The 27,859-nt window shown below is 35.4% G+C and overlaps 2 protein-coding genes across 2 annotated transcripts in view; one reads left to right on the forward strand and one right to left on the reverse strand.

The window, feature by feature from the left end:
* CHRM5 (cholinergic receptor muscarinic 5) overlaps positions 1–23,706 on the reverse strand; it is a 49,744-nt gene extending 26,038 nt beyond the window's left edge. The window contains exon 1 of the mRNA XM_048949525.1: positions 23,014–23,706. The gene's annotated coding sequence lies outside the window, so the exon portion shown is untranslated. The remainder of the gene's footprint in view (positions 1–23,013) is intronic.
* AVEN (apoptosis and caspase activation inhibitor) overlaps positions 1–27,859 on the forward strand; it is an 86,466-nt gene that overhangs the window by 19,924 nt on the left and 38,683 nt on the right. Inside the window, exon 2 of the mRNA XM_048949528.1 lies at positions 1,553–1,727. Coding sequence (XP_048805485.1) covers positions 1,553–1,727 — 175 coding nt within the window. The remainder of the gene's footprint in view (positions 1–1,552; positions 1,728–27,859) is intronic.

Consider the following 27,859-nt stretch of genomic DNA (forward strand, 5'->3'; position numbering starts at 1 on the left):
TGGAATGCTGGTGAAAGAAGCTTGTTCTGTGAATATAAGTGGATTGTTTATATTGAAGCCATTATTCTAGTTGTGGTTTTGTTACTTGTATGATGTAGCAGTTTGTCCAGTCTTGTACCAGCATGTAATTCTACAGTACTGTGCTTAAAAAAAATAAAACCTAGTGTAGTTTTAGAGACACAGTAACTATTTAAGGCTGTAGCAATTTTTCTGCACAAGATGTAGCTCTTCACTTACAAGGACATTTGTTTGATATAAAGAATTGATCTTCACCTTTATTTCTGGATTACACGTGATTTAAGCTATCAAAGCCAAGGTCCTCCTTAAAGCAAGTGTCTGATGATGAGCTATAAGGGCATTTTGGTTTATGGATATATAATGACTTACAAAAAGGTGACTTGCCTTTAAAATTGTTTTATACTGAATGAAGTTACTTTAAGCTGTGCAGCAGTGCTGACAAACTTGTATTTAACTGCTCTGGTTACAGAGAATGCACTTATTGTTGGGACAGCAAAATTAAGTTTTATGGCAGCAGTGCATTTTGGTTTGTAGAAGGAGAGATGAAGTGAAGGCGAGGGAAAGAGAGGAGCTGTCAGTAGGAGTGTTTGAGGCACACAGTGAATCTCTTCTTTCTTGACTCCTCTTCTCTACTTGAGAGCTCTAGGCCTCCCTCTGCAGAAGGTATCTTCTGCTCAGATTCTTCAGCTGCTCTAGGTTCTCTTCTTGCCTATTGTGCTCTCCTTCCACTATGAAGGAGACTTTTCTGTCTGTGAAGCAATGGTTGTTCTAGACAAACCACAAGCTGTGGAAGAAGAGCTTACTTGATGCAGGGGAGAGTTTTCCATGGTGGTTAAGTGCTTTGGCAAATGCTTGAATCTTATATTGACTCTCTCATCAGTTTTCCCTTCAATCCCAGTGTATTGTAAGTATTTGGGCAGGTAGATTGACTGCCAGCAGTCTATTTAACTTTTGCTTGTGTATTTCAATAAAATGCTTTTCATGCAGGAAATGGATTTGTTTAATTATTCCATATTACTTGTGTTCAGGCCTCGAAGGAAGTTGGTTAAAATAGAAATTATTACATAGATAAGCCTGTCTGTGCTTTTGTTCTGCAATATTTGTTATGTTGGCTTTGTTCAATTTCACGCAACAAACATCAGACACTTCACTCAGTTATCATCTGCATCACTGCAACACTTGGGTAGAGATGCTGTGACTAAATTAGTAGTTCTGCTCCCCCGCGGTATCAGGAAGCTGTTTGGTACTGGCTTCCAGAACAGGAGGGACAACAGCAGTATTTGGCACCAGCATCACTGCTTGACCCCTATAGGAAGCTCTGCTAGGTAGTTTGAATACATTTCAGGTGTTACATGTATTTCAGCAATGTGGTTGCACCTCATCTAAAATTTTGATGGGGTGACACTTAACCAGGCTGATTTGTCTTTCTGGAGTTGAATTCTGTGGTTGTAGTTCATTGTGTTTGTGACTATCTAAATACTGAGCTAAATGCTATTGAGTTGTAATGGCTTTGCTGTCTGTTTAAATATGACAGGTAGAGGATGATGATGATACTGAATCACGAGAGGAGGAAGAAGAAGTGAAAAACTACTCAAGAAGGAAGATTGTTTCAAACTGGAACCGCTATGAGGATGCAGAAAAAGGGGGACAGGGAGAATGTGGAGAATCACAGAGAGGAACAGACTTCAGTGTTTTACTTAGTTCAGCAGGTAAGCGTTTCGTACTCCATATAAAATTCTTTAGTTTTGCATCTTGAAATATTGCTGTTTTTCTGGCTCTCCTCCCTTGATGATGAAAAAGGAGCTTAGAATACTGGGTAAATCTGCCACTGATCTATTCAGAAGTCTCCATGGGCTACAATGAGTCAAGTACACAGGGAGTAAAAGAGTGCTGCTGTATTTATAGCCTTGTTGTGAAACTGTATGGGTCTGAGCACATGCAGAATGCAGTTATTTTGAGCTTCTTCTTGCTCACAGTGAATTCTTAGTGATCTCAGCCATTAGGTTGTTTTCCAGAAAACAAAATAGGCTACCACAGAGACTAAAAACAACAGAGCAGTCAAACAGCTGTTTGCTGTTGTATGTTTTGACAAGGATTTGTTATCAGCGCTCTACAGATGTGTGCTTGAGTAGCAAGTATTAATCTCTTTGATTAAAAAAAAAGATCAATTGTTTTCTGCTTTTTAAAGGAGATAATAGACTAAAGAGGTGAAGGTACAGGCTGTACTGGATCATATTTATTTATTTTTAGCAATACATGTGTAGCACATTGTACAATTTTGGGCAATTGCACAAAATGCAGTTTCCTAAAATTATTTTAGAAACCCTTTATGTGTCATTGTGTTAGAAGACTGTTCAGCAAAAAGCTACAGAGAGCGTTTGACCTTTTTTGTTTGCTTTTTCTTTCTTCTTTTTCTTGGTACAACTTAGACCTGAGAGATTTCAGAGTTTCCACATACTTGGATTTTTCATTCACAGGTTACAGGGAAAAATTAATACTTCCCTGCATTAAATAAATAAGGTTCAGAGGTTTCCTTCTGTGTGTCAGAATCAATTTCTGAAGCTCAATTTTTGCATGAGTGTTGCAGAACTGGGCCTAAATCACTGGTTTTAATAGTACGATTGTGGCATATATATTGCTCTCTCTGGATGGCGTGTTGCACATTAAGCAGAGTGAGAGTCAAGAGATCTGGTATGGAGCTCTGTGTTGGATGAGTAAGATAGCCTTGAGAGGAAAGATATTACAACTCAAAACTGTTAAGAGAGCTGCTGTGAGCTGTATAGCTGTGTGGTGCCATGCATGGTACTTTGGAACTGAGAATATAACAAAGTACTGTTTAGTTGTAGTAACTTGCATTTCTGGTAAGTGAAGGTCCAACACAATTACCACCCATGCATTTATTTGACTTTCTGTTCTTTGGATGCCAAAAGTTGAGATCTTGCTAGTGGTCTTATTTTTTAATACTAAATCTTTCTTTTGGAATGTATTTTACCTGCTTTTAGGTAGACGTGTTTTGAGGGAGTTGTATTGTGTCTGTTCTTAATGTTAATACAAATTGATAATTAACAGCAGGGAAACGTAGTACTTGCTTTAAGGGGGAGAAGAGGAAAGTGCCTTCATGTAGCAGTAATACAGATGTTTTGGAGTTGCATAAAAAGGGATGAACATCATGTGTAGTTCAACTCAGCTCAATTGTGCATTTGATTTCAAAAATGCTCCAGGTTTTAGCTGTTTTGAAGAAAATAGGATAATGACCTAGCGAGTATGATTGCTTTCTTAGTACACCATCCTTTTTATTATCCAATGATTTCTGCGTTGTTAAAGCTACAATTTCAGCAAGTTCCAGCGAATTGAAGATGTTGTGCTTTACAGAGTGATAAAAGTTTATTTGTAGCCAATTGGATGCAGAGAAACTGAGGGCATTAGAAACTTATGTTGCTGGTTTTATACCTGTTTTTAAAAAACGAGTTGATTTTCTGAGCGCTAATGCTCCTCCTTAGCCAAGTTAATGATTTTAGCGGTGTCTGATCATATTTCTTGAACTCACTCTTTTTAATTCCGATTTCTCATTATTTTGTTGCTCATAATGTAAACAATATAGTCTTCAATGTGTCAGAACTTTCACACGATATGTTTTTAGTTACACTTGTCTAGAGATGTTTCTCTTATTTGTGTTCTTTGTGAGGTTAGGTATTCTTGTGAATTACTGAATAAACTTGAATTTTTATCTACTGAATACAAACAAATCGTTTTGATTCTTTGAAAAGGTTTATGGCTAGGAAAGCACTGTTTCACAGCTGTACAGCCTTCAAACATGAAGTAAATAATATGTTCTTAAATGCATGGTTTAAATCACAGATTTGTTTTTCTTTCAGTTAAGACTCATTCTGATATCTATACTTTGCAAAACTGATTTATTTTGCTTTAGTTTTCCTACTTCCAGTTGTTTCCTTTAAAAATATATATATATATATCATTGTATTCTGGTGTGAAATGAGAACATCTTTCACCATACATGCATACTGAAGAAATGATTGTGATATAAATATGTTAACTGGACAAATATGAAGGCAAGATAACACTTGTAAGTAACGCTTACAGGAAACAGTTATAGAAATAGAAAGAGAACCGTGTATTGAATATTCTTATATGCTTTTGAACAGGAGTGTGAATTGAAAGAATGGTTACAAATATTTTTTTATTACTTAATTTTTCAAATGAGATGTCACTATTTTGGTCTGGTACAAATTTGATGAGTTCTCAGCAGTGAAAATCTGACAAATTTACTTGCGTTATTATACTTACGTTCTTATAATATTTGGAAAGTGAGCAGATCATGCATGTGGAAAATACATTTTAAAACAGTCTCCTTAGAATTAGAAATGGGTTTTTGTTTGCTATCTAAAATGAGCTAATGTAGGTAACTCTGCAAAGGTAGGTAGCATAAAGATATCGATAGATGAACAAAGCCAGCCTTCCCTGAAGTGGGAGGATGTGTACCTTTCTAAAATGAATACTTATGTAAAAGAATGTGAACTCTTGCTTTACAACATTTATTTTGTGGTTAACTCTTTGTCATTCTCAGTATGCCTGGATTACTAGATCTGTGTGTTCTTTCAGAATCATGGAATGTTTGAGTTGGAAGAGACCCCTAAAGGCCATCTAGTCCAACTCCGTTGATCGCTACAAAGAGCAGGGTCACCTACAGCTAGATCAGGTTGCTCACAGCTCCATCCATCCTGACCTTAAATGTCTCCAAGGATAGGCAACCACCACCTCTCTAGGCAACCTGTGCCACTGCTTCACTGCTGTTACCATAAAGAACTTCTTTCTTATATCCAATCTTCAGTTTTAAACCATTTCCCCTTTTCCTATCACAGCAGACCCTGCTAAAGAGTCTGCCCCCTTCCTTCTTACAGCTCTCCTTAAGATATTTAAAGGCAGCTCTCAAGTCTCCCTGGAGCCTTATCTTCTCCAGCCCCAGCTCTCCCAGCCTGTCCTTGTAGGGAGGTGTTCCATCCCTTGGATCATTTTGGTAGCCCTCTGGATGCACTCCCACAGGTCCATTTCTCTCCTGTACTGAGAACATGTAGAATGACTTAGGTTATATAATTTATGTGCATGTTCAAAAGATGTTAGGAATGTATCTCCACTTCAGTTTTTCTAAGTTCGATACTCTGGGTCACTTATCGTTTTCAAATGCAGGAAAAATTAGCCATCCCTGATGTCAGGAGGTGCATTGTTAAACCATTTTGACTTAATTATAGTATCTAGTGTAACAGTTCAAAGTGAAATAAATCAACAGAACAAGTTGGTTGTTAGAATTTTTTTGTAGTTTTTACTGACAGAGGAATAGGGCAGCATTAGAACTGATTACTTGATACTGTATTTTCTTCTGTGACAGTGAATGCTAAGATATCAATGCTTGCTTGTTAATTAAAAGGGAACCTTGGAAAAAAAAAAATACACTGAGTTAGACAGGTGACATAGTGTACTGTATTATGCACAGATCTTTACCTTCTGTACTGCATTACTGTAGACCTGTTTTCAGTCTTTCTTACTTTTGGGTTCTAAGAAGGTTATTTCAATAACAATTTATTTACAACCTTCTTTGTACTTGTAAGTTTAAGTGTTAATTCTCTGTAGTCTGTTAATTTAAATACTACACATCTTCCTGTTGGCTGATGCAAAGATATTTCTATTGTATGAGACTTAAAATATGGCTCCAGCTTATGGGAAGGCTGTATTATGTTTAGTTTAGTATTAGGAATGTCTTCAGCCTTCATGGTCTTCCTCCTGATATTTAATTAGACTTAATCTTTTTGCATGTTAGTCAGTTCAAACTGGTGCAAAGCAGCATGGTTACAAAACATTACTGATCTTGTAAAAATAATCTTTCAAGTCGCATTTCAAGTTGCTTCATTTCTTCATCTGTTTTCTTGTGGAAGTGCTGTGGACTCTTGTTCTTATGGTTTCTTTGGTTTTGGGTTGGAATAATTTTATTTGTAGTGGTCTAAGAAGAAACTTGCATCTCTGATTTTGGCTACTAATAGGACATTACTGTTCAGCATTTGAAAGTTGCTCAGTGAATCCAATTCAATTGCAAAAAACAGCTAGGGAAGTACTGGGGAAGGAATGGAACTGAAGTGTCATTTTTTTCTTATTTTTGAAAGCTTAGAAAGGTCTTGCAATTACTATTGATAAACAATAATATAATTGGTGCAGCCATTTAAGAATCCTTAGGTAATAGCTCAGATTAAAAACCTGTTCCTAAGCTCCAGCAGGTTTTGCCACTAATTATGTACAAACTCTGAATTCTAGAAGCTTGTAGCTTTACCAGATCAGGTTTCATCTTTCCCGGAATGAGGCAAAGTGTACAACCCTCATCCAGCATGATATCAAGGTGCTGGCTCAAGGCAGAGAAATGCTTACAGGTTTTCAAAGTAAGAGTTTATAAAGGCTTCTTTTTTCCATAGGTTCTGCCATAATAATAGAAAATTGTTCCAGCCATTCTTTAACTTTTTTTTTTTTTTTTTTTACTTTTTTTTTTTATATTGGTATGAGAGGAGAGTGAGGAAAAGTTACCTGAAGCAAACCATTAGTGTGGAAAATTTTGGGCTGAAAATGGTCTTAAGCAAGAGCTACTTGGTGGCTTTGCTAACAGCTGATATCACTGGCTACACAGAGCTACTTTGTGTAAAAGTAGGGTGATACTTCACTTCCTAAATTATTTTATTTCCTTGTGTTTTTTTTTTGTTGTTTTTTTGTTGTTTTTTTTTTTTTTGTTTTGTTTTTTGTTGTTGTTGTTTTTTTTTTTTTTAGGATTTTATCCATCCATCAGTTAACCTCGTATGTAGCAAAGTAACCTTTCCCATGTTGCTTTTGGTGCCTAACAGGTAAACTACAAGACCAGTGTAAGCCTTCAGGGAATGTCTTGAATCAATTTAGTAAAAAATGCTGTTGAAGCATAAAGAACAAGAGAACTGGAAATGATAGGATAACTTCACTTTGCTAGAAGAATCTTGCTATGTTTAAAGAGCTGTCCTCATTTTTTGATGGAGTGTCCCAAAATAGGTTTCAGTCATGTTTTTTTTTTGGTAGTGAGAAGATGCCTTAGGTTTAAAAATACGATCCTGAAATCTTATTACAGATTTGATTGTTTTCATTTAAACATGATGCACTTTACAACTACAACAACCCAAAGCTGCCAGCATACGTGCTTCAATAATAGTGTACCAAGTTGCAAGGTATGATAACTCATAGATGAAAAAAATTACGTTGTGGATGTGATTCTTTTCCCACTTCTGGGCCGTGGCTGAATGATTCTGCTGAATTTAAATGGTAAGAAAGAGTAGGGCTGTGTAGTTCAGACAAAACTGGTGGAATGATTTTGGTGTTGTAAGAATTCATGTTATTTCTGAATGCACCTCGCACTTGGAATGGTGTAAGAAACGTGGAATTGAACCCCAAAGGGTAGCATAGTAGAAGTTATAGGAAGTAAGTACATGAATTTGAGCTGGTTACTTTCCATTCCCTAAAGCACTGTTCTGTCTTTGCAAACTCTTGCTTTTGGACTTCTTTGTATGATTTTGATAAGTCTATTGCAATATATTCCTGTAATTTCGTCATCTTCACTGAGCTGAACAGAAAATGTAGTGCAAAGCTTGTGCTAAAAAAGGGGTTTCTTACAAGTTTTCTATTCAAGGGATATACTGGCAGAGGTTTTGAAGAATACTGCAGCATATAGAGTAAACTAGTTTTCTTATTTTCTGTGCTAACTGTGCTCACAGAAATGATCAGGCGTGGTTCTGATTCTAAAAAATGGTCCTGTGAGTTGCAGAATTCGAGGGAACAGTTGAAAATCAGTTCTCTTTCTGAACTGCCTTACTCAATGTTTTGGATTCTGTAGTGTATATCAGGGTATTTGATTGTCAAGTTCTACTACTATTTGTTTTGTGTGTGTGCTCCGTGAAATGGTTTATGTCCACGTGTCTCCATATAACATTATTTCCTGCAAACTTTCCATTTTTCTGCTGTTTATCACTTGTGCAGTTTTACTCGTTGGTCAGCAAGTCCTCATCAGGAAGAATTAAATGGCAAAATTCTGTTATTTTGTACAAGTGTTACAAGCGAATAAATATTTATGTTGTAATTCTTGATCCTTGAAAGTTTATATGAAAAACGACTTGTAAAACTTCCTTTTAGAAATACATCTGCTATTGACATAATTCTTATTAACCCCTCCAATTCTTATGTCACTGAAGCAGATATGACAACATACAGAGAAAATGAGACCTTTTGTTTTAACAGAAAAGAGATTTAAGAAAGGCAGAAACGTTGTCATTCTATATGCTGATAAGCTCCCAGCCCTCCTATGGAATATAGCAGAAGAAATGCACAAAATCCTGCAACTGCATAAAGATGGATTGCCTCTGTTTTTGTACAACTGAAATATCTAGACTGAAGAACAAATTGCTGCTTATCAGCTCTGAGAAGAACAGCTCTGTGCTAAAAATAATAAGATAGATTTATTATTATTCTTGTATGACTTTATGGCTGTGTTTGGAACAGATGTATTTTCCACTAGGGCCTCTTATTTTAGCAAAAGTTCAACGCATCCAAAGCTTGATGTCCTTGCCATTCAGCAGTTGCCGTAGCACACAGAGGTATTATCTACTTGTTATTTATTAGTAGCAGGTTACTAATCTTGACTGAAAGTTACCATGATACAGTTGTGGACTGTTGGACATATGGACAAGTTGGACACTTGAATATTCCAAGAATATGCACTTTTGAAATAAAGAATTCTAGGCATGTGCTTTACTTGCATTTTTCTTGTGTTGTACTTCTCTTCCTCCTTCATTCCATAAGTGTTCTCTGAACTTCCCAGATGTGCTTCCTGTCTTGATTGTCCTTGGTAGACCCATTCCAGCACATAAGAATATTCCTTTTCTTTTTGGTGATACCATTTTCCTTTGGACATTCCTTATTCAGAGTGATCTTATTTCCACCTACAAAGCTTTTTGCTGTGACTGCTGTGCAGTCTGTGTAGGCAGTTTACAACTTCAGCCTTACTAATAGACTAGAGAAGTACTGCAATTTTATGTACATGAAGATAGAGATAGAAATCTTGAAACTGAGTAAAATGCTAACTCTCCCTCTCCACCCTTGCTGAAATAGCTTTCCCAGCTGAAAGAAAAACCTTCCTTGATAAAGATTTGCAGTAAAATTACAGGACTTGGCATCAGTGTAAGATGATTTTCCATCTGCTCAGTACTTCCTCCTTCACTGTTGGTAACATTACTAACATTACAGAAATTTTTTTTTTTTTTTTTTTTTTTTTTGTTTTGTTCTAATCAGACAAGCTGTCTTTTTTTTTTGTCTGAACTAAAAATAGGAAGTGCCAGATTTTAAGTGTTAATTGCATCTTATTGATAAATGTATTTTCTCATAATGGATGATCTGTACTTATCCATATGTCTTCATATCTGAAGTACCCCACCCTGTCCAATGTGTATATAAAATATAATCAGAACTATATAACTGACACATAAGGTAATCCTAAGTCTTGAGTACGTATGTATTTTTTGCTTCAATATTCTGATATTTCAGAACTATTTAGTCATACATTTTGTCTGTGGTAGTATTGCAAAACTACTGATAGCTCGTAGAAGGAAAAAATGAATGGTGTTGATGTTTTTGAAGGTGTGGTTTTTTTTTTTTTTTTTTTTTTGGATGCTTTATGATTTAGAATCAAACAGGGTAACATTCACAGATTAAAAGATTACATTTTGTTCCCATGAAAATCAGTTTGGCAAACTTTTCTCATTCTTTTTTCTCATTTTTCACACTTTACACTCATTTTATAAATTCCATATTTCTGGATTTGACAAGTTCTCTGACCAATATAGTTCTCAAAACACTTGCCTTAATCTTTTGCTGCTACTGTATATTGACAGTGATTCCAGTGAATTGAGTTTAGTTATGCTTTGGTCATGAAATCACAAATCGGTTACTTCAAACATGTAACAGTTTATCCTTATAACTTTTCTTGCTCTTTTCATGTCCACTAATTGAAAGCGGAGGCTTGAGAGCTTTATGAAAATGTCTATTTGATTGATTCACTGTTTCTGTTTTTTAATCATGTCCTTTTTTTAATATCCCTAAAACTCAGTCTGTACTGACTAGGCTTCATATTGCTCATTATGTTTGCTGTGGTGTCATCATCTCTGACTTTCTTGCCAGAGAAATTCTCTAACCAAAAAGATAATTATTCTGACTTGTAGATTGATAGTATGCTTAGCACCTCCTGCCTTTGCTTTTCTAAATTCAGTATGTTATTGCCCCTACATTCCATCTTCTCATTGCTTACTTTCTGCTTCCCTCCGTCCCTTCCTCCCTCCCTCTATATTATCCTTTTACTCTCTGATTTTCTTCCTTGGCATGTATTACTTTTGATTTCATTCTTCCCTTTTATATCTCCTGTTATACTGTTGATTCTGTTGAGTCTCCTGAATTAGAGCAGGGTCCTGAGCCATTGTTACGTTACCTGAAATGGACTTTAAGCTTTTCAGAGCTGGGATTTCCATTTCCTTGCCTGGAAAATATTGGTCGTCTTCCAGTAATTACATTAGTATGTATCAAATACACTTCCATGACAATATTAAAAGTTGTTGATTGATTTGGATGATCTGTGTTTGTTTTAATGGTAGTACTTAATCCACTTTTGTTTCATCTCTCTGCATCCTACACGAGAAAAAGAGCCACTCTATTTTTATTGTTTATGGCAAGGATAGTAAGAATATCAGATATAGCAGATTGGTTTCATTGCAGAAAGCAGACTTAACTGTTCTGTTTCACATAAAAATATTGTTTTTCCTAATATAATTTTAAAAAGAAGTTAACTGTGATAATAATGTTTCCTTTTTTGTTGATGGATGCCCGGAGATGTGATTAGATTGTGTGTAAACCAATGTTAGAGGAAAGAGGCCTGTTCTGCTGGTAGGGTGTTCAGACATTTGTTTACTTGTGGCAGTGATTGTTCTAAACGCTGTTTTTGGAGTGGAAGAAAGGCCATTAAGTGTGAAGCTATCTAATGGGCACAGTCTGCCTAGCAGTTTCTTAGTTTTTGTCAAAGTTCTTTCTTTTCTTCCTACCCCATTTGTCCTCCCGTTATTCTTCGCATTTGCTGCCAATGTCTTGGGCTCTCCTGGTCCTTCTCATCTGATTTGGAGGCTTCCTGAACCAAATGCATACATTTTGTCTTGCTTTTTTCACTGTGATCTCATCCTGTTGCTCAGGTGCTCACTATTCCTGCATTTGATTTCCAGGCTGCACTTTGGCTTGATGCCCCCCCCTCATATTTTTATACTTGTCCAAATCTTGTGTTGGCTACTCATCTGCGTTCTGTTCTCTTGTCTACTGTCTCTCTCAGCTCTCAGGAGAGTGACAGCTCTGGCATTTCTGACTGTACAGGAGGGTAGCTCTACTGAGCACAGGAAGGATCTGTTTTTTTTGTTTTGCTTTGTTTTTTAATTGTTTTTTTTTTGTTTTGTTTTTGTTTATTGTTGTTTCATTTAGGGATTATTTTTTTGGTCCAAATTTAGGAAAATTTATTGAAGAACTTTAAAGGCATATTGACTCTTGCCAAACTTCTTTTTTTCCAAAATGAAACTTGTAATATCTATGCTCCAACACTCAGGGGAAATCTACTGTCTTGTTTTTTCTTGCAAACTGTCTACATAAGTACTAGAATCTCTTCTAATTTAGAAAATCTCACTTGAAGGACAGAGTAAGGTGCAAGTAGGGAGAAACTGTTTTCTTTAGTTCTGACTCATTTTCAACCTTTACTGGGATGTGAATCAGATGACCTTCCTTTGACAGTACACACACTCATCATCCCATTTTATAAAGCGTGGTATTTCTGAATCTGCTACAGATAATTTGGACTGTGAAACTGATCATACCTTCTCTGTTTCTTTTTGAGATCTTGATTGAAAACAGACTGTGATAATGTGGTATTTTCTCCTTGAATATGGGCGTGTGCTTCAACATGCAGAAAATGTGTCACTGAAAAGTGTGTATCAGCTAGCTACGAAATGTAAGAGGTTAAGATGGAAAAAGAAATTCAAGATAGCGTGTTTCAGTAGGCTGTTATCATTGTAATTATGTTGTGATCATTGTATTGATTGTAGTGTCATAAATTTGTTGTAAAAGATAGAGGCAATAATCACAGATATGTGTTGAAAATAAATGTTTACTTGAGGCATGTGGTTAATTTTCTGCTGGCAGAATGGAGATTCTAGAAGTCTAACTATTGTAAATTCATAGTTCAGTGGTAATGGGAGTTAAATTGTGTTAAATTTTTCTAAGCAAACAAAATGCTGGGGGTTCAAAAGTGATCATCCTGGAGAGAAAGTCTTTATAGCCTTTATAATCTTTCTAAAGATTAGAAAAGATTCTCTGTTGGTAATCTTCATTTCCATCTTTCTGATGTTCAAGGAAGTGTACCAAAATGATTATAATGGAAAAACAACACTTCTATACTGGCTTCCTTAGTGATGGAGTCTTATTAGAGCAGATTTTGTTTTTCTCTAGATATGTTTTATATTAATAAAGTTGTTAGATGATAGTTCAACATGACAGAGTTCAAATGCTGATTGGCTGTTATACCACGGAATCTGCTTTATGCTAACCTGTTTCTTGGCGGAAATCCTTTGAGGGAAAAATAGGAGTGACACTACCAAGACACAATTTATACTTAAGTGGTGAATAGTCTTGGAAGTCTAAAGGTCTCTTGTTGTCTTTTGATCATTATCTAGATTTCCCATGTAATACTATGTTTCAGTCTGGGGAACAAGTCATCTGCCAACCTGGAAAAAAAAAAAGAATATCTAAAACGCATATGGGATTCCTTGGTAAAGGTGTTGTAGTGCATGGCCTTCACATGTAGTGATTGTTACAGGCCTCTGCACATGACAGAGGATTCTTAACTGGTTGTGTTTTCTGAAAAGTTAACAAACCATACCCTTTTTGGCCTTCTGCTTTATTCAGGGAACAATTGTAGGTGTTTAGTGATGGTTCCAGAAAGGGTAGTGTATTCATTCTCTCTCTTCTGTCTTGGATGTGGTTAATTTTTTCTTTTTACTTTCTTATATTGAAAAGCATACTTTTCCTTTTAGAAAGGCAACAATAAATTTGCTGCACCTTTTAAGTATCCTTTTTAGGGTTATATTACCCCCAGGGCAAAACCCAAAAAGGAATTGTATACAGCAGTTGGTGGTGGTTTTGCTTGATCAGTGTTTAAAAGGTACCCGGTGTCACTGGCAGAACAGTGAGAATGGAAGGTGTTTTCATGTTCCCTTTCATTTTATGCTATCACCTGTCACTTCAGATGGGAGTAGGTGGGAAAAATGACTTCTGTGAGAGTGGAGAAAGTGTTTTACTCCAACTAATGAAATATTTGTCACTTACCCTGAAAATGGGCTGGCCAACTTTTTCCAACTTTAAAGGGGAAAAAAAAAAAAAAAGTACTCATGTTGACTTCCCTTGCTCCCATGCACTAAATAGTGGATGAAAGAAACCTGCAGCTGTTAGGTGATGTCTTACATCTCTAAATAACTGTGTATGTAAACATTATCTGCTTTGTAGTCATGTCTGCCTCTACTAAAATGTGAATTCTGATAAAGGTGGCTGTAAGTTATTTTGGATTTTTTCATCCGTTCATTTGTCTGCTACATGTCTCTGCTTCTCTGTTGCTTTTATTGAGTATTTATCTTTGTTGTTCTCTTTGTTATGCAGCTGTGGACTTCTAATTAAAAATGTAATGAATTTGAAGTTGTGTTGTACTACATTGCTTCTGATCTCAATAATAAATTATAATTACCTCTTCTGAGCAAGTGAATTTGAAATACACTTCAGTAATATTATGGTCCATCACCAGATATGGATCTGCTTGCCTGACTTGAGCACATGAATGGTGCCAAAGAGTTGGCAAGAATGTGAAATTGAACAGATGAAAAGGGAAAGATCTTGGCGAATTAGTGGAATCCAAGGATTGGTAGTACTAAGGGAAGGAGCGAGCACCTTTTTTGTTTTGTTTGTGCACGTTTGGTAGTGTGCATGCATACTGGGTTAAATTGAGTTGGACTGCGGGACTTCAGTGTTAGCAGTAAATACGTTGAGGAACAGAGATCCAGAAATCCTTATTTCTGATTTACTTTTATGTGTATTTACAGTTAGAATGTGGAGAGCAAATTCATTTCTAATGCAAGCAAGAGCCTGCTTTATATTTTCTGTTGTTGCTCCATGTGGTTCTGCCTGCCCATTATTTTACCTTTATTCTGTTCATTCTGTAAAACCTTACTAAGTGTTCACTTATGCTTGTTTTTCATATGTCTTCTTTCTATCCCACAGACAACTTTATATCTTTGAGTTGTATTTGTCCATGGGAAAGAAAGAGGAGGAGGGAGAGGAAAAAAAACAAGGATAGAAACCTCAGAGAAGAACAATCTATTCACTTATAGGAAAATTGCCTACGAGTGTGAGATGACTAAATTAACTGGTAGTAATGTAATCTGAAAGCCTCAGAACTCATCCCTGTTTCTTACAAGTACACTTAAACTTGTCAAAGAAAATTGATCTTTATAAATATCTCTGTGAACATAATATTCAGACAGAGACCTAGCATTTTAAAGTCTCCATAATGTTGGATTTGGTTGCACTATCTTTATGTTGCTGTTTTTATTTTTGTTTTTGTTTTTTTTAAATGCAGTATGTGAGTTTAGTGCCCATGCATCAAAATAGTTTATCTATGTTAGTTCATTCATATTTTAGGACTTTTCTTTTGACTGTTTATTTATTAATAGTAGAGTCCTGTAATAGTCCTGGGATTGGTCTTTTTGCATTCCTTTCCACTTTAAATGATATTAGCATAGCACCATTTTCTACTGCTACACTAATTATGAGAAAATGAGGTAGTGAACAATGGAATTCTTTTGGGTAGAAGAATTGGAGTATTTAATAAAAATACCTCTGTTTACAAATTTGTTTGTTAAAGAGTATTTATAGTTTAAGTTACCATGAATAAAAAACAGTGGAGGATATTTATTAATTTTTTAAAAGCTGAGGAGCTATATAAAAGTGCTTAGTTCACAGTTCCAAATGTTTTAGGTAGTGACAGATGCTGTGGACGATTTTTTTCAAGCATCTAGAATAAAAAAAAATTGAGCTATGTTCCTGAAGCCTGTCAATCTCCCAGCCTGGTTGTAGACTGAAATTATTTCATTCAAAAAAAGACTAGCGAAGTAAGTTTGTTCTGTTACAGAAATAACTCATTGAACAAGCTATACTGTATGTTTAAGAGACTAGAGTATTGCTTTTTTTGAAAACTGTTGCTGAGGCATTGAGCCTCACCTACTGCTGAAAATGTAATTTTACATGAATAGAATTCATTTAATCATAAAAGGAAAGCACTGTAGATTAATCCGAGGAGGACAGAACATGGATGAGATATATTTTGGTGACGGTGATAATGTACACCTACAATATCAGTCAGGAAGAGATGACGTCCGCATAATGGTATTAGGGATGATTTATGTAATTTACATTGCAATAAGTAGAAGAATTCATGAGCAGCCTATTAAGGAGGATATGTATAGGTGTTTAGGATCTTTTTTTTTTTTTTTTTCTGGAGTCTGCTCTTCACTATCAGTGTTCTGACAGTTTGGCTCTGCTGATCTTAGAAGCAGTTCCATTTCTTCCTCTTCTCGAAACACATTTTAAACATGCATGGTTTTAATAGTTTGTTTACAGTATTTGTCATTGTTTGCTTTTAGGCATTAAGCACAAAATACTTAGTTAAAACTGAGTAGTTTTAACAAACATTCAGTTAAATTTTCTTCATTATTGTACACTGTGAGAAATAACAAACATAATGCATTGATTTCAGAAGCATTTGGGGAAATCTGATGCAGTGAAAATTGCTGTTGTTTCTTTTTCTAATTCAAATCTTATTGATTTGTATATTACTTGGAGAACAGTGAACTGGGTTATCTAGTAAGGCACCAACCTACCCAGTAAAACATCGATTACATGGCCACAGAAACCATTTTTGACAAGGTGAACTTTTCTAGATAGCATGAGCAGTCATAACAATGTTATGAACTAGATCTTAGTTGAATTAAGGCACATCTTTTAGTACAGCTACTGTTAAAAACAACTTTAAGTCTCTTTTTAAATAATTATACAGTGGCAAAGAATGCCCAGAACTCTTGGAAGGTGGTCTCACTGTGCTCTCAGACCAGTGCAAACAGTTGCACTGTTACCTTCACCTGTTAGAAGGTATATCTACACTGTCTCTACATGCCAAGGACTGAAGAGAGCTGCAGAAAAAAAACCACTCAAATGATAGAATGAATCACAGATGAAGATTAATTAAAATACTTGGGGTGGGTGGGTGGGAAACAATCCTCTATCACATACAAAGACTTCCGAAGTGATTACTAGTACTCAACAGTAAAGGAAATCTATCCTAGAAATTAGGAGAAGAACAAGTTGAAAAACATGACATCAATACATAAATAAATCAGTGACACAGCTGCATCACAGATGTTGTCCAGTTTGGATCCCAAAGGCTCCTCAAGGAAAAAGTGGAAATGAGAAAGTGCAGAGTATAGCAGCAGGATGACTAACAGTTTTCATACAGAGTATGACTGAGGATACTCTGAGTAGAATAGAATGGAGCTCTTCAGTCTTGCAGTCTGAATCAGAAAGATGATGTAAGAAGAGCTTGTTGTAGCTGTGAAATCTTGAAAGGATGGACATGGTGAATAAGAAATTATTATTGTAAGAGTAAGAAGAGAGTGTTGAATGAAGCCGATTGGCAGCAGATTCAAAACAAGGAGTTTTTTGTTGTAATTTGTTATTTAGCTTTGAAATTTTGTCACCAGATCACGTAGAAGCTTAAATTTTGTGCAAGTTCAAAAACAGACTGGAAAAAATTCTCTGAAGGCTATCTTATAAATAAGGCATTTTCTCTGACTCCACAAATCCCTGGACCACATATAGCTGGAGGCTGTCAGAGTGTGTCTGAATAAGTGCCACTGTGTGTGAGCTGTGTTCTTAGCCATCCCTAGACTTATGCTGTTGGCAGTGCCCAGCAGTGTAGATTGTATGTAGGCTCTATAGAATCTGCGCTTTGCTCTGGTGTGACCTTTATTGTGCAGTCTGCTTCTTTCTTCCCTATTTGTCATCTGCTAAACTGATTAATTAATGCTTACAGTTTGAGATGCTGTCAAAAAATATTGGATCATGTTGCAGTCATATAAAGAATTCACTTGGTGCAGGTTTTCCTGTTTTCAGTTGTGTTTTGTAAGCTTGTTGATTTTACCTTGTTTAATATCTAGGGTTTTATTTGGGGAGAAGCAGGTTGAATTCCACATAAATCTGATTGCTTCAATACTGTTCAAGATGGCTTTATATAAATCTGCTTTTTTAATGTCCCGTGACTGCTGGAATATTGAAAAAGACCAAGGGATATATTTCCTGAATACTGAAAAAATGCTATCAAATGGAGTGAGTTAGGTAGATGTAGGCCCAGTGCTTAACATCAGTCCCGAGGGTTGGGGGGGGGGGAGGAAGGAATGGTAAAGCTGATACAGGATCTCATTAAAATTTGAAATGTGGAAACAAGCCTTGCTAGACCTAAGAGTTGATCAGACACAGTATTCTCAGAAAACGTCCAGAAGGAATTGCTTCAGGTTCTGAGCTATTAGAATCACATGTTTGCATATGCTAGAATGAAGTTTCCTCCTGTGTAGATACTTTTTGACCCAACAGGCCTCTTTACAAAGCGCTTTGTATCTGCTGTGAAGGTATATAAGCCCTCCTACTTCTTTTAAGTCCTCGTTTGGATCAGTAGAGGGCTGAGCATCTTTTCCCTGTGTGTCCTCCCTTGTGACTATAAACTGTTTTAGCCCAACCTCACTCTGCAAAATAGACTGTGTTTATTCTGCAACAAAAAGGTAGAAATGTAACTAATATTGGTCAGTTTTACTTTGTGAAAGGATGTCTCTTTACACCTGGTTGAATTCTTTCAGCTAATTACAGGTTTGATTGACAATTGACAAATACACTGTGTAGTTATTGTAGACATTTTATTCTGTATTTCAGGGCAAGCTGATGTAATAATAGGTAAGAAGTTATCTGGATTAAGAATATGAGAGTTGTCTGATCTTGAAAATCACAAATGGGAATAATAATGGCAATATTTCTGTTGGAGACCTGAAGGGTTTAGTAAGAGTCCTACTATAGTTCAGAGTTTCCATTCACTGTCAAAACATTATTGAGAAAATCACTGATGAGCATAATGGTAAGTGATAAACAGAAGAAAAGTACATTCAGACCCAGCATCCAAGTTTTGCAGTGTACCACACCCATTCAAACAGAAGGCTTAGCCAGTGACCTGTTCTTAAGTAGAAGAAATGCAAACTAGATCTGCTCAGTGAGATTCCTTAAAGGAGTGAGCTCAGAAAGATTTGTGTATTCTTAATAATCCAGCACAAATTTCTACTAGGGTGCTGTGATAAAACAGGGTAACTTTATTCCCTTTACATATGTCAGTAATTGTTAGGATTCTTTTGCTCACATGCATGGTTTCAATAAGGCTGCACCCAGGGCTCATTTTCAAGTGTTGAAAATGCTGGTGGTGCTAAAATATTCACTTAATACAGTTTTGTGTTTTGGTTGTTTGTTTTTAGGGTTGAAAAAATCTCTTGCATTATTAATCTTAATGTAAAGGTAGTTAACGTACTCCTCACGAAAAGGCTGAAATATGACAATAAATGTATTCAAGTAGGAGGAGCAGTCAAGATATTGAAAGATTCCTGATTCAAAAGAAACAATTAGAAGCTGAAGTGATAAAAATTCAAATTGAAACACAGAAAGGATATTCAGCAGTAGTAGTGATTCCTGAAATAGGTTTTAAAAAATTCTTTTAGTTATATGAGAACAAAATAAATTTGAATTAACGCCATTTTCCAATAAAAACAGATGCTTAATGTAAATGCGTATAGGTTTATAGATTTATATTTAACTGTGGAAAGCTCTTAGGGATTGTTGAAATTGATGATTATAATTGATGATTAACAGTAACTGTTCTGGGGCATGCACGGATCAAAGGAGGCCCTTGTTGTATTCTGCCATTAGATTATTGGTTCATTTTTTCTGATGCTTAGTTTCCCAAGGTAGAAAGAAGATTTTTTTCATGTCTTAAAAACAGGTGATTTTTGGTCTAAATTAAAATCACCTTGAAAGATTTTGCTGTGTAGGATTTTCTTGTAAACATTCTTGTTAATGTAGTTTCAGTTATTAAAACTGGTTGCATAGATATGAGTTGAATTCAAAAATTGTAGGATTCTAAACTGTTATTAAATGCCACATGAAGGGAGATTACTTGTATATGTCCTCTTATTTCCCAAGCAAACTATTTTGCAGCTCCATGCAAAGTGTTTTCTCAGGCTTTCGCATGGTTCTCTTAAAGACTTTCTGGAAAACATAATGTTTGACAATCTAGAGCAAATGTTCAAATGGTGTGCAGATTTTTTTTCAAAGAATAAACACATTCATTCAAATTACTGGCTGGCATCATCTGCATGTCCTGAAGTGCTTCAGTGCCCTTTTTCTCATCACAGTAAGTCTGTGCTGTGGTGGGAAGGATGTAGTCAAGGGGCTTGAGGGAGATTCAGATGACTTTTGTGAATATAGGTGAATTTTGTATTCAGCTATAATTCAAAATAGGCTTTTTGCACCAGAGTTTTCACTGGAGAAGTAGTTGTGGATTTTGCTCCTTGCTTTCTGTTAGGTTGTATAAATTGTATTTTTAACAGAAAGATGGAAATGGAAGACTTGTGCTTTCCCTGTTTTCTGTATTTGTCTTGAGTAGACATAGAAGTGGATACAGAGGATATTCCAATTTAGGAATATTTCTGCCTGTAAGCCTGTGCTGCAGCTCACTGAATTCTTTTAAATCAAGGAGCAATTAGGGCTTTTGGTTTGTGTATCGTTCTCATAATTTCTCTAAGGCTTGTTAAACCTTGCAACATCACTTCAATGTTCATTACCTATTGAGTTAGTTGGGATGAGGGTCCAATATGTATGTGTCCTGTGTGCTGTTTTGCTGAGCAGAAATACAATATTTAGGCAATTGACTGTAGTTATTTTTCGACATAGTTTACCCATTTCACATAGATGAGAAACTTAATGCAGAGAGGAAATGAAAAGATTTTGTTGTCAGATGTTTACTGATCCTTGAACAAGTGATTACAATGAAAATGGAAAATATCACATCAGTGCTTTCAGATTAGGTACTTTTATACAGTTAAATTTTTTGAAAAGGGTATATATATTCTGGTTGCATGGCAATTCAGGTTTTGGAACTTGGCAACGAATTGCTAGTTTATGCTCAGGTACATTTGAATTCTTATCTTTTTGTTGAAGCTGTGTGAGAGGAATAATACACTGAAAATTAAAATAGCATTTGTCATAAATTAGAAATTATTAATAAATGCATCTGAAAAGAATTGAAGATCTTTAATGCCTTTTCTTTTAAAAATATTACACAGTTGTATACAGACTTCTAAAGCTTTCCATTTGCTCTTTGAAAAGCTTTCTCACATATTTGCATATCAGAGACCTTAAGAAACCTTAGCTGCAACTCTGTTCAAAGATTTCTAAAACAGTGCATTTTGAATAAGCTTTTTGAGAGCTTTATTGAATAATAACCTATTTTTTCTTAAATAAGCATATTGGCTAGCTGTTAGTAAACATGATAAAAATACCTTTTACAAAAGAGGAGGCTAAAAGCCACATGCAGCATCCAGCTTTTCCGCTGTGAAAGCAGTAACTGGAGAATCAAAACCTGAATTACGTTATTGCTCTCTTTTACTGCCAGCTCTGACCCGGGTTCAACAGACACAAAACTGTCTTCTAAAATCAACTGATAAATATTATATACTAAATACTGTACAGCATCTGCTGCTTGTTATAAGTGTTACAAGGTTTGTCAGCTCAAGTCCTTCAAGTCCTGAATTGATGTTATTGAAACCCAGAGCTGATATTGCTTTGTTATGCTCTAACAAATCTACTTTTTAGCCGTTGGATTTCTTTTTTTTTTTTTTTTTTTTTCATTGTTTCTTAGGTAAGAGGCTTGTTGTATAGGTGCAGTGAGGAAGCAGGGAGAGCTCTTGCTAGGTTGTTTCAGTATGTGAAGGGAGGCACAGCAAAAAAAAATGGTTTGGGAGATGTTAGAATTTTATTCAGCTGTTGTGAAAGGAGCAGATGATAGCACTTATAAAAGAAAAGGGTGGAAACTGGAGACACCCATAGATTCTGGAACTTGTCAGCAGTAAAGTGCAAAAATGTTTGGAATAATGGGTACTTCTGTGCTTGTAGTTAGCAGAAGATGTGGGCTTGAATGTTTAGAGGGTATGAAACTTTTTTCTCTTCCCTGTCATGGCAGTCAGTCGTGGGATCTTGGAGAAGGAATTTGAGGTGTATGAAGTATTCTGAAGTAATACGCATGAGATGACCCATCTGCTGCAAAGGTTGTTGATATACAAGGAATGTCAGTGTTTTGAGGAGACGCTGTTGGCTTATGAATTGAGAAAAAGTTCTGCATAGTATCAAGTTCTGGTTTTCAGTCTCAAGGTGCTCTATCATGGCATGCACAGTTATATGTGAGAGCACTTGGTAACATTTATTTGTGCATAACTGAGGGTTCAAAGGAGTTGGCAGTGAATGGTAAATTAGTTTGTCTTCTAGCAAGCCACAGGCAAGGCAGAGACTATTTTAATAAGTTAGAAAAATGTAAAAAGAGAAAAAAACAGGAGAAGGATTGCTGGATACATTAAGTAAAGATATACTAAATAGCAAAGAGGAAAGTCGTGTAGAGAGAAGTAGAGGAAAAAGCATTTTAAACAATGCTGGAAATAGAAACGTTGCATTTTAGTAAATAAAGAAAAGGCATGAATCTGATAAAAGACAGTATGAGCAAAGATGTAGGTTTTTAAAGATGATAAATACAGAATTGACCAATATGATGGTAAAGTGGTGCATTAAACAGTACGAATTTATGCTTTTTTAGTTCTAGAGGGTGGGCTTTTTTTGTGCGTGTGTGAGCACAGACATCTTTCTTCATGGCTATTAAGTGTAGCTGTTGACTAACAGATGCTGTATTTATTTTTCAAGCTCTGCTAGGTGTTAGGATCTCACCCTAAACTGTTTTTCAAGTTTTTTTTTTTTTCCCATGTACAACTAATATCTATGTGGATTATGTAGTGGATGCTCCAAATGAGTGAAATAACTGAAGTGACCTGAACCTTTCTTTTTGTAGTTTTACTGTGGCACTGGTGCCCAGTCTTCATACTGAAACTATGTACACACTACCTTGAAGTGTATTAATGTGGTGCTGCTTCCTTATTGTGCTGTCATTTGCCTTTAATAAATTAATCAACACTTATAGCTTTATTTAATACAAACGGTGATTTATTATCCTATAATAGAAGGCAACCTTTTACATATTACTGCTGTGATCCAAAATGTTGTTTGTTTTGCCAGATTAAATAGATAATTAAGTACAGTAAATGCTTTTTGCTAATATTTAAAGAAACATTTCCTTTTATTTATTTATTTTTTTATCAAACAGCCGTGGGCATATGTATTAAGAATATTTTGAAGGATTTAAATCTTAGGAACTATTTGACCCTAGTACAAATCAGGGGAGAATGCATTTAATATTTTTCTTTTAAATAACCATAATATTAAAAGATGACTATATTTGAGCAGCATAGGAAATCTAAGAGCATTAAATATTTGTCATGAAAGGATTTAAACTTCATTATCAGTCCAAGAAATTTAAATCCAGTGAGTTATTGCACTTACACTGAAGTATATATTCATGTAATCAACAATTTAAGCAGCATGTGAAATGACACTTACCTAGGAGATATAGTTGACTGAAGCTTTATCTGTGCTCTGTCGGAATATACTGAGGTTCACTCAGCAGATAGGAAGCTTTCTTCAATTTGAAATGCATTATGCACTCTCGTCTTGTGATTTCTTTTTCCACAGCGTCTTGTTCACTGCTGCTTCATCTTGTGATGTTGGTCGTTTCCAATTCATTTCCAGGTATCTGCAATATTTGATCTCTCCCACATTCAGTATTTTTGTTTATTCTGCCTTAATCAGGCAACAGAAAATAACCTGTGAACTTTGCATCTTTTAAATCCCCTTTTTTGTCCCCCCCCTCAAACAAAAAGGAAAAAAAGAGGCAAATGCACTGACTTCAGCTAACTCGAGTGTTCAGTACCCATTAAAAATTCATTTAAAGATTTAGCATCCAGTAAATTCCATCTGTTTTCTGTCGATGATTCCAACACTGAAAAGTTGGAATGCACGCTTCGGTAGCCTCCACATTTTATAATTTGTAGGCAAAACGTAGGATCAGTAGACTTCATCTTAACTTTTAACCCATGCAGTGATATTCTGGGAAGGATGATGAAGGTCTGCTTCCCTCAGCTCCTTATGCTTCTGTCAGACACAGATGTGATATGCTGCTTTAGAACAGAGGGAGAAAATCCCGAAGGGTGTAGTGTTTTGTCATCTCTCAGGACAGTGAGCACGCATGGCATCAATGAGTAGCAAGATAGGAGCTATTCAAACCAGTCACTGAAAATTGACAGGATGATGCTTTCATGCATAATAGACCCATTAATTATTTCTTCTGATGGACAGCAGTGTCTACAAGAAGAAAAAAACATCAGAGAATAATACTAGGTTTGATAGGTACTCTGTTTGAACAGCTTTTCATCAAGAAATTAATCTAGGAAAAAAATGCAGATTTTTTGGGATCTAATCAGGTAAAATGGACTAGAATTTTTTTGATGTGTTAGATATCATACATGAGGGTAAAAACTGCATTCAGGTTGATTCATAGCTAGCTTTTATAAAAAATAAGCTCCATAAAGGTCTTTTCTTTGTTTTAAAAATGTGATTTATACTTTCCTTCATCTAGCTAGGGAACCTGGTTCTAGTTCTGATTTTTCATTTATAACTTATAGTGTGGATTAAACCTACACATTCCCAGGAGTTTTATTGTTTTCTCTTCCTCATTCCTGAAACCTTAATTCTTTAAAGGCATTTTTGAAAGGACTATGTTTGTGAAAAAGATGTTTGAATTCATTGTGCACTTTGTATTAAACAGTGGCCTTCTGTCTTATAAAACTACTTCCATTTAGTTTAGAAATTTGTCTGATTTAATGTTAATTAGCCACTTTCTCGAGACCCATGCATAGGAAATTATACATATTTTGAAAAGTTCACTTTATTGTAGTGTAAGCCTTTCATAAATCTGTCCTAAAAGAATATAGGTAAAATCTTATTTACCTTACTGACATTAGGGGCAACGTATATAGACTGTGGGGAATAAATGCAATATTTGGCACTTCTCCAAGTTATCTTCATCTTCCTTGTAATGAAGCAATGCAGAATGTCTGGATATAGGGTTTTTTTTTTTGGTTTGATAATCTCACTCCTGTCAAAGTCCGAGCCTAGTAGCACATGATGGCTGTAACTTTAAATCTAAGTTGTCAATCTTGTCCCTTTTGATCAGGAGTTAAGTTGCCAAGGATACAATGAGTACATGATGTAAAGTCCATGCTGAAAGCAAGGAATGAGGCATGCTCATTTTCTGAAATAATGTTAACGCTTTCTGTCTCGTGATTTAGCATACAGTGCATATCTGAGTTAACAGCCTAAACTGAACTGAGTGTGCCCCAAATTTATTAGGATATTTTATGAAGGTACTGATTGTTATGAAACCCTTTCAGATAGTTGGAATATGACAAGGCGCAATCTTTTGCAGCAATGAAGTAACTTTATGCAGTTGGTATTCTTAGTCTTTCAGGAAATAAAGGCAGTCATTGCCCTCACCTTGCCTCCTTTTTGTAAATTGCATTGCAGAGAACTCAAGAATCTACTCTGTAATTATCCCATAAAGTAGTCTTCAAGTGTGAAGTAATCAAGCCTTTCTTATAGACATGCCTGTGGACATACGTACTTTATGTATGAAACCTCTTTTTTTTTTTTTCCCCCTCTTAGCAGAAACTAAGTGACCTGGAGATTAGGGTAAAATGAATAAAAGCAGACTGTTAAAAAGTTTAGGATGTGGCAGTGATTCTGGTAGCTGGATATCAGGCCTGAGTCTAGAACTGAGGAGATCTTTAGTGTTAAAAATTCAAACTCCTAAGTTTTCCAAAGGTGAAAATTTTCAACCTTGAATGTAGCGTAAAGAAGAGAAATCATGTTTTCAGCTTGGCACTCTGAAAGTCTTTTCTCTTTGGTCAAATTACAACAGGAATAAGCTGTGTCTAAACTATGTATCAAAAGGATAGGAATAACCATGTCCAGTGGAGAGTGTTGTATCTCAAATGGCAAAATTTTCAAGCATACACAACTGTAAACCCCTTATTGCCTGTATTCTTTCTTGTGACTGGTTATATAGTAAGTGACAATCTGCACTGTAATACATGCGTAATACTTGCAGAATTTGGTTATCTTGCACTCACAGAATGGCATGATGAAGGATTCTGCATAGGAAAATAAGGTCAGTTAAGACTTCAGTTTTCATACCTTCAGGGTAGGAATAAGGAATCATAGGGGACTGTGTGCTTCACTTGACTTAGTTGACAGCCATTCAGTTTTCTATATTAAGTTCTCATTACAGAAAAGTGAATGTTGTTATGTAGTGAAGACAAATCATATAGTTCTTGAACAGACAGCTGTTTCAGTTATCTTTTGGTTTTTCACTGGCATTAAACTGAAACATTCATGAATGTACCCAAATAGCCAGAAGCCTCAAAATTACTACTAGGTAGCTTTGAATAGCAATGTATTGAAACTGTGCACCTGAAAATCAAACGTAAAGTGAATAATATTTCCTTTGAGAGTGTTGCTTTTTAGGTGTTGCTTAAGAATTGAGCAAATAATATTAAAAAAAAATATATTTGCAGTTATAATTGCGTGTGAAAGCTTGCTGAAATTTCATGGTGATCTCAAGGAGATTTGAAATCTTATAGCATCAAAGTTGATAGATTTTAAGCAATATAAAGCCATGCGCTATGGTCTGCACTTGTTTTCCACTTATGATTAATATTAATGGATTCTTTTAGTCTGAAAGTCCCTGTTTCCCCCTGCATAGAAATGATTTGTTAAATATATCAGGAAAGAACTTTTTCTAGTGAAACTGAATGATCAGTAGATGCATAACTCAGTGAAATGATTCTAAAAAATATTCTGTATGGAACAGCTAATGTTAGAACTGCAAACAAATTTGAAAAATATTAGAAGAATGCATACTGTTAGGGAATACTTCTAAACATTTTCCTTTTCTGAGAATTATGTCACGTAGTTACCATTTACCGGACAAAAAGCTATGTAAATCAAAATCCCATTCTTATCTTTTTTGCTGAGTGTTATCATTCAGCGTTCACAGGTCTGTATGATTACCTGTTTCACACAAATTGATAAGTGCAGTGGTCACTTTTCAGAGAAAAGAGGTGTATTGTTCAGGTATCAAAAGCTGCTGAAGAACTTATATTCTGAAAAAATGTCCTCATTATTGGTACTTCTTTGTTGCCTGCAATCAGTCGTTGCTTTTGTGAGCAAAATTATTTTTCTTCCTTTTCATCCTTCTTTTTTTTTTTTTTCCTCTGTGCATGGGGGGGTGAAGTGGACAGGTTAGGGTATCGTTTTGTTGTGACTTCATATCAGTAATTGTTTATCATACAGATTACATAATTCTCTTTCTCTGGTAGATTACATTATTTTTTTCCCACTTATTAAATTCACATGTAGAACTGCGAAACGTAGTACTACATTGTGTATTTCCAAAAATAAGTAAACAAACAATAAGTGCTTATGTAAGTGAAAGCGGTCTTCAAAAGTTTTTTTTTTGTTGTTTTTTTTTTTTGTAATAAACTGGATAATTAACACTGAGTAATCTTTAAGTGAAAGTTTAAGATTCAGGTTTTTATATTTTTAAATTATTTTGAATTCAACATGAATATCTGCTTGCTCCCAGTGAAAACAGGAATTTGTACTTTCTTAAAGAGACTGTTCATTGTAAAATGGAGCACAATTCTTGTCACGTCAGGTATCTGAAGGCTTTGTTTTCTAGAGTTAAGTTGGGTAGTCGAGGTTAGATTTGAGTTTGGGTGGCTTTGAGATGAAATCCTTGTGGCAGAGGGGGAAATAATTTCTCCGCTTTTATAATGAAATTATTGTTATACATACTTGGACAGAATCTGTATAATAAAGAGGATTCTAACATTATTTCTAGGGCTTGATTTTATCGCTACAACATTTTGTTGGAAACCTGGTTCAGTGAAGTTTTGCTAGGATAATTCTTGTAATTAAAATATAAAACGATTTTTTGAGACAGGTAATTAAAGTGCAGATTTTAGCTAACGTGTTTTATAAGTTCTACTTAATGCATTATTAAAATGAGTGCCCAGTTACGTTTTTTCTCATTTGAATATTAGAATCACTGTTAAGTTTTCTGCTTTCACCTCATTACAGAACTAGCAAGAATAAGTGATTTAAAAAAAACCCACACAAATCCATGGCCCGTTATTCAAACATGTTTATATTAATGGATAATTATTTGTGAGCAGGTGTAATACAGACACATTTTATACTGTTAACTCCACTATTGAGGAGTGAATATTTTTGCGTAAGTGCGTTTTTGTCAAATAATACCTGGTAACTGTTTGCTAAGCAGATGCTG

Source organism: Lagopus muta, chromosome 6 (assembly GCF_023343835.1).
Source record: "Lagopus muta isolate bLagMut1 chromosome 6, bLagMut1 primary, whole genome shotgun sequence".
NCBI lineage: Eukaryota > Metazoa > Chordata > Aves > Galliformes > Phasianidae > Lagopus > Lagopus muta.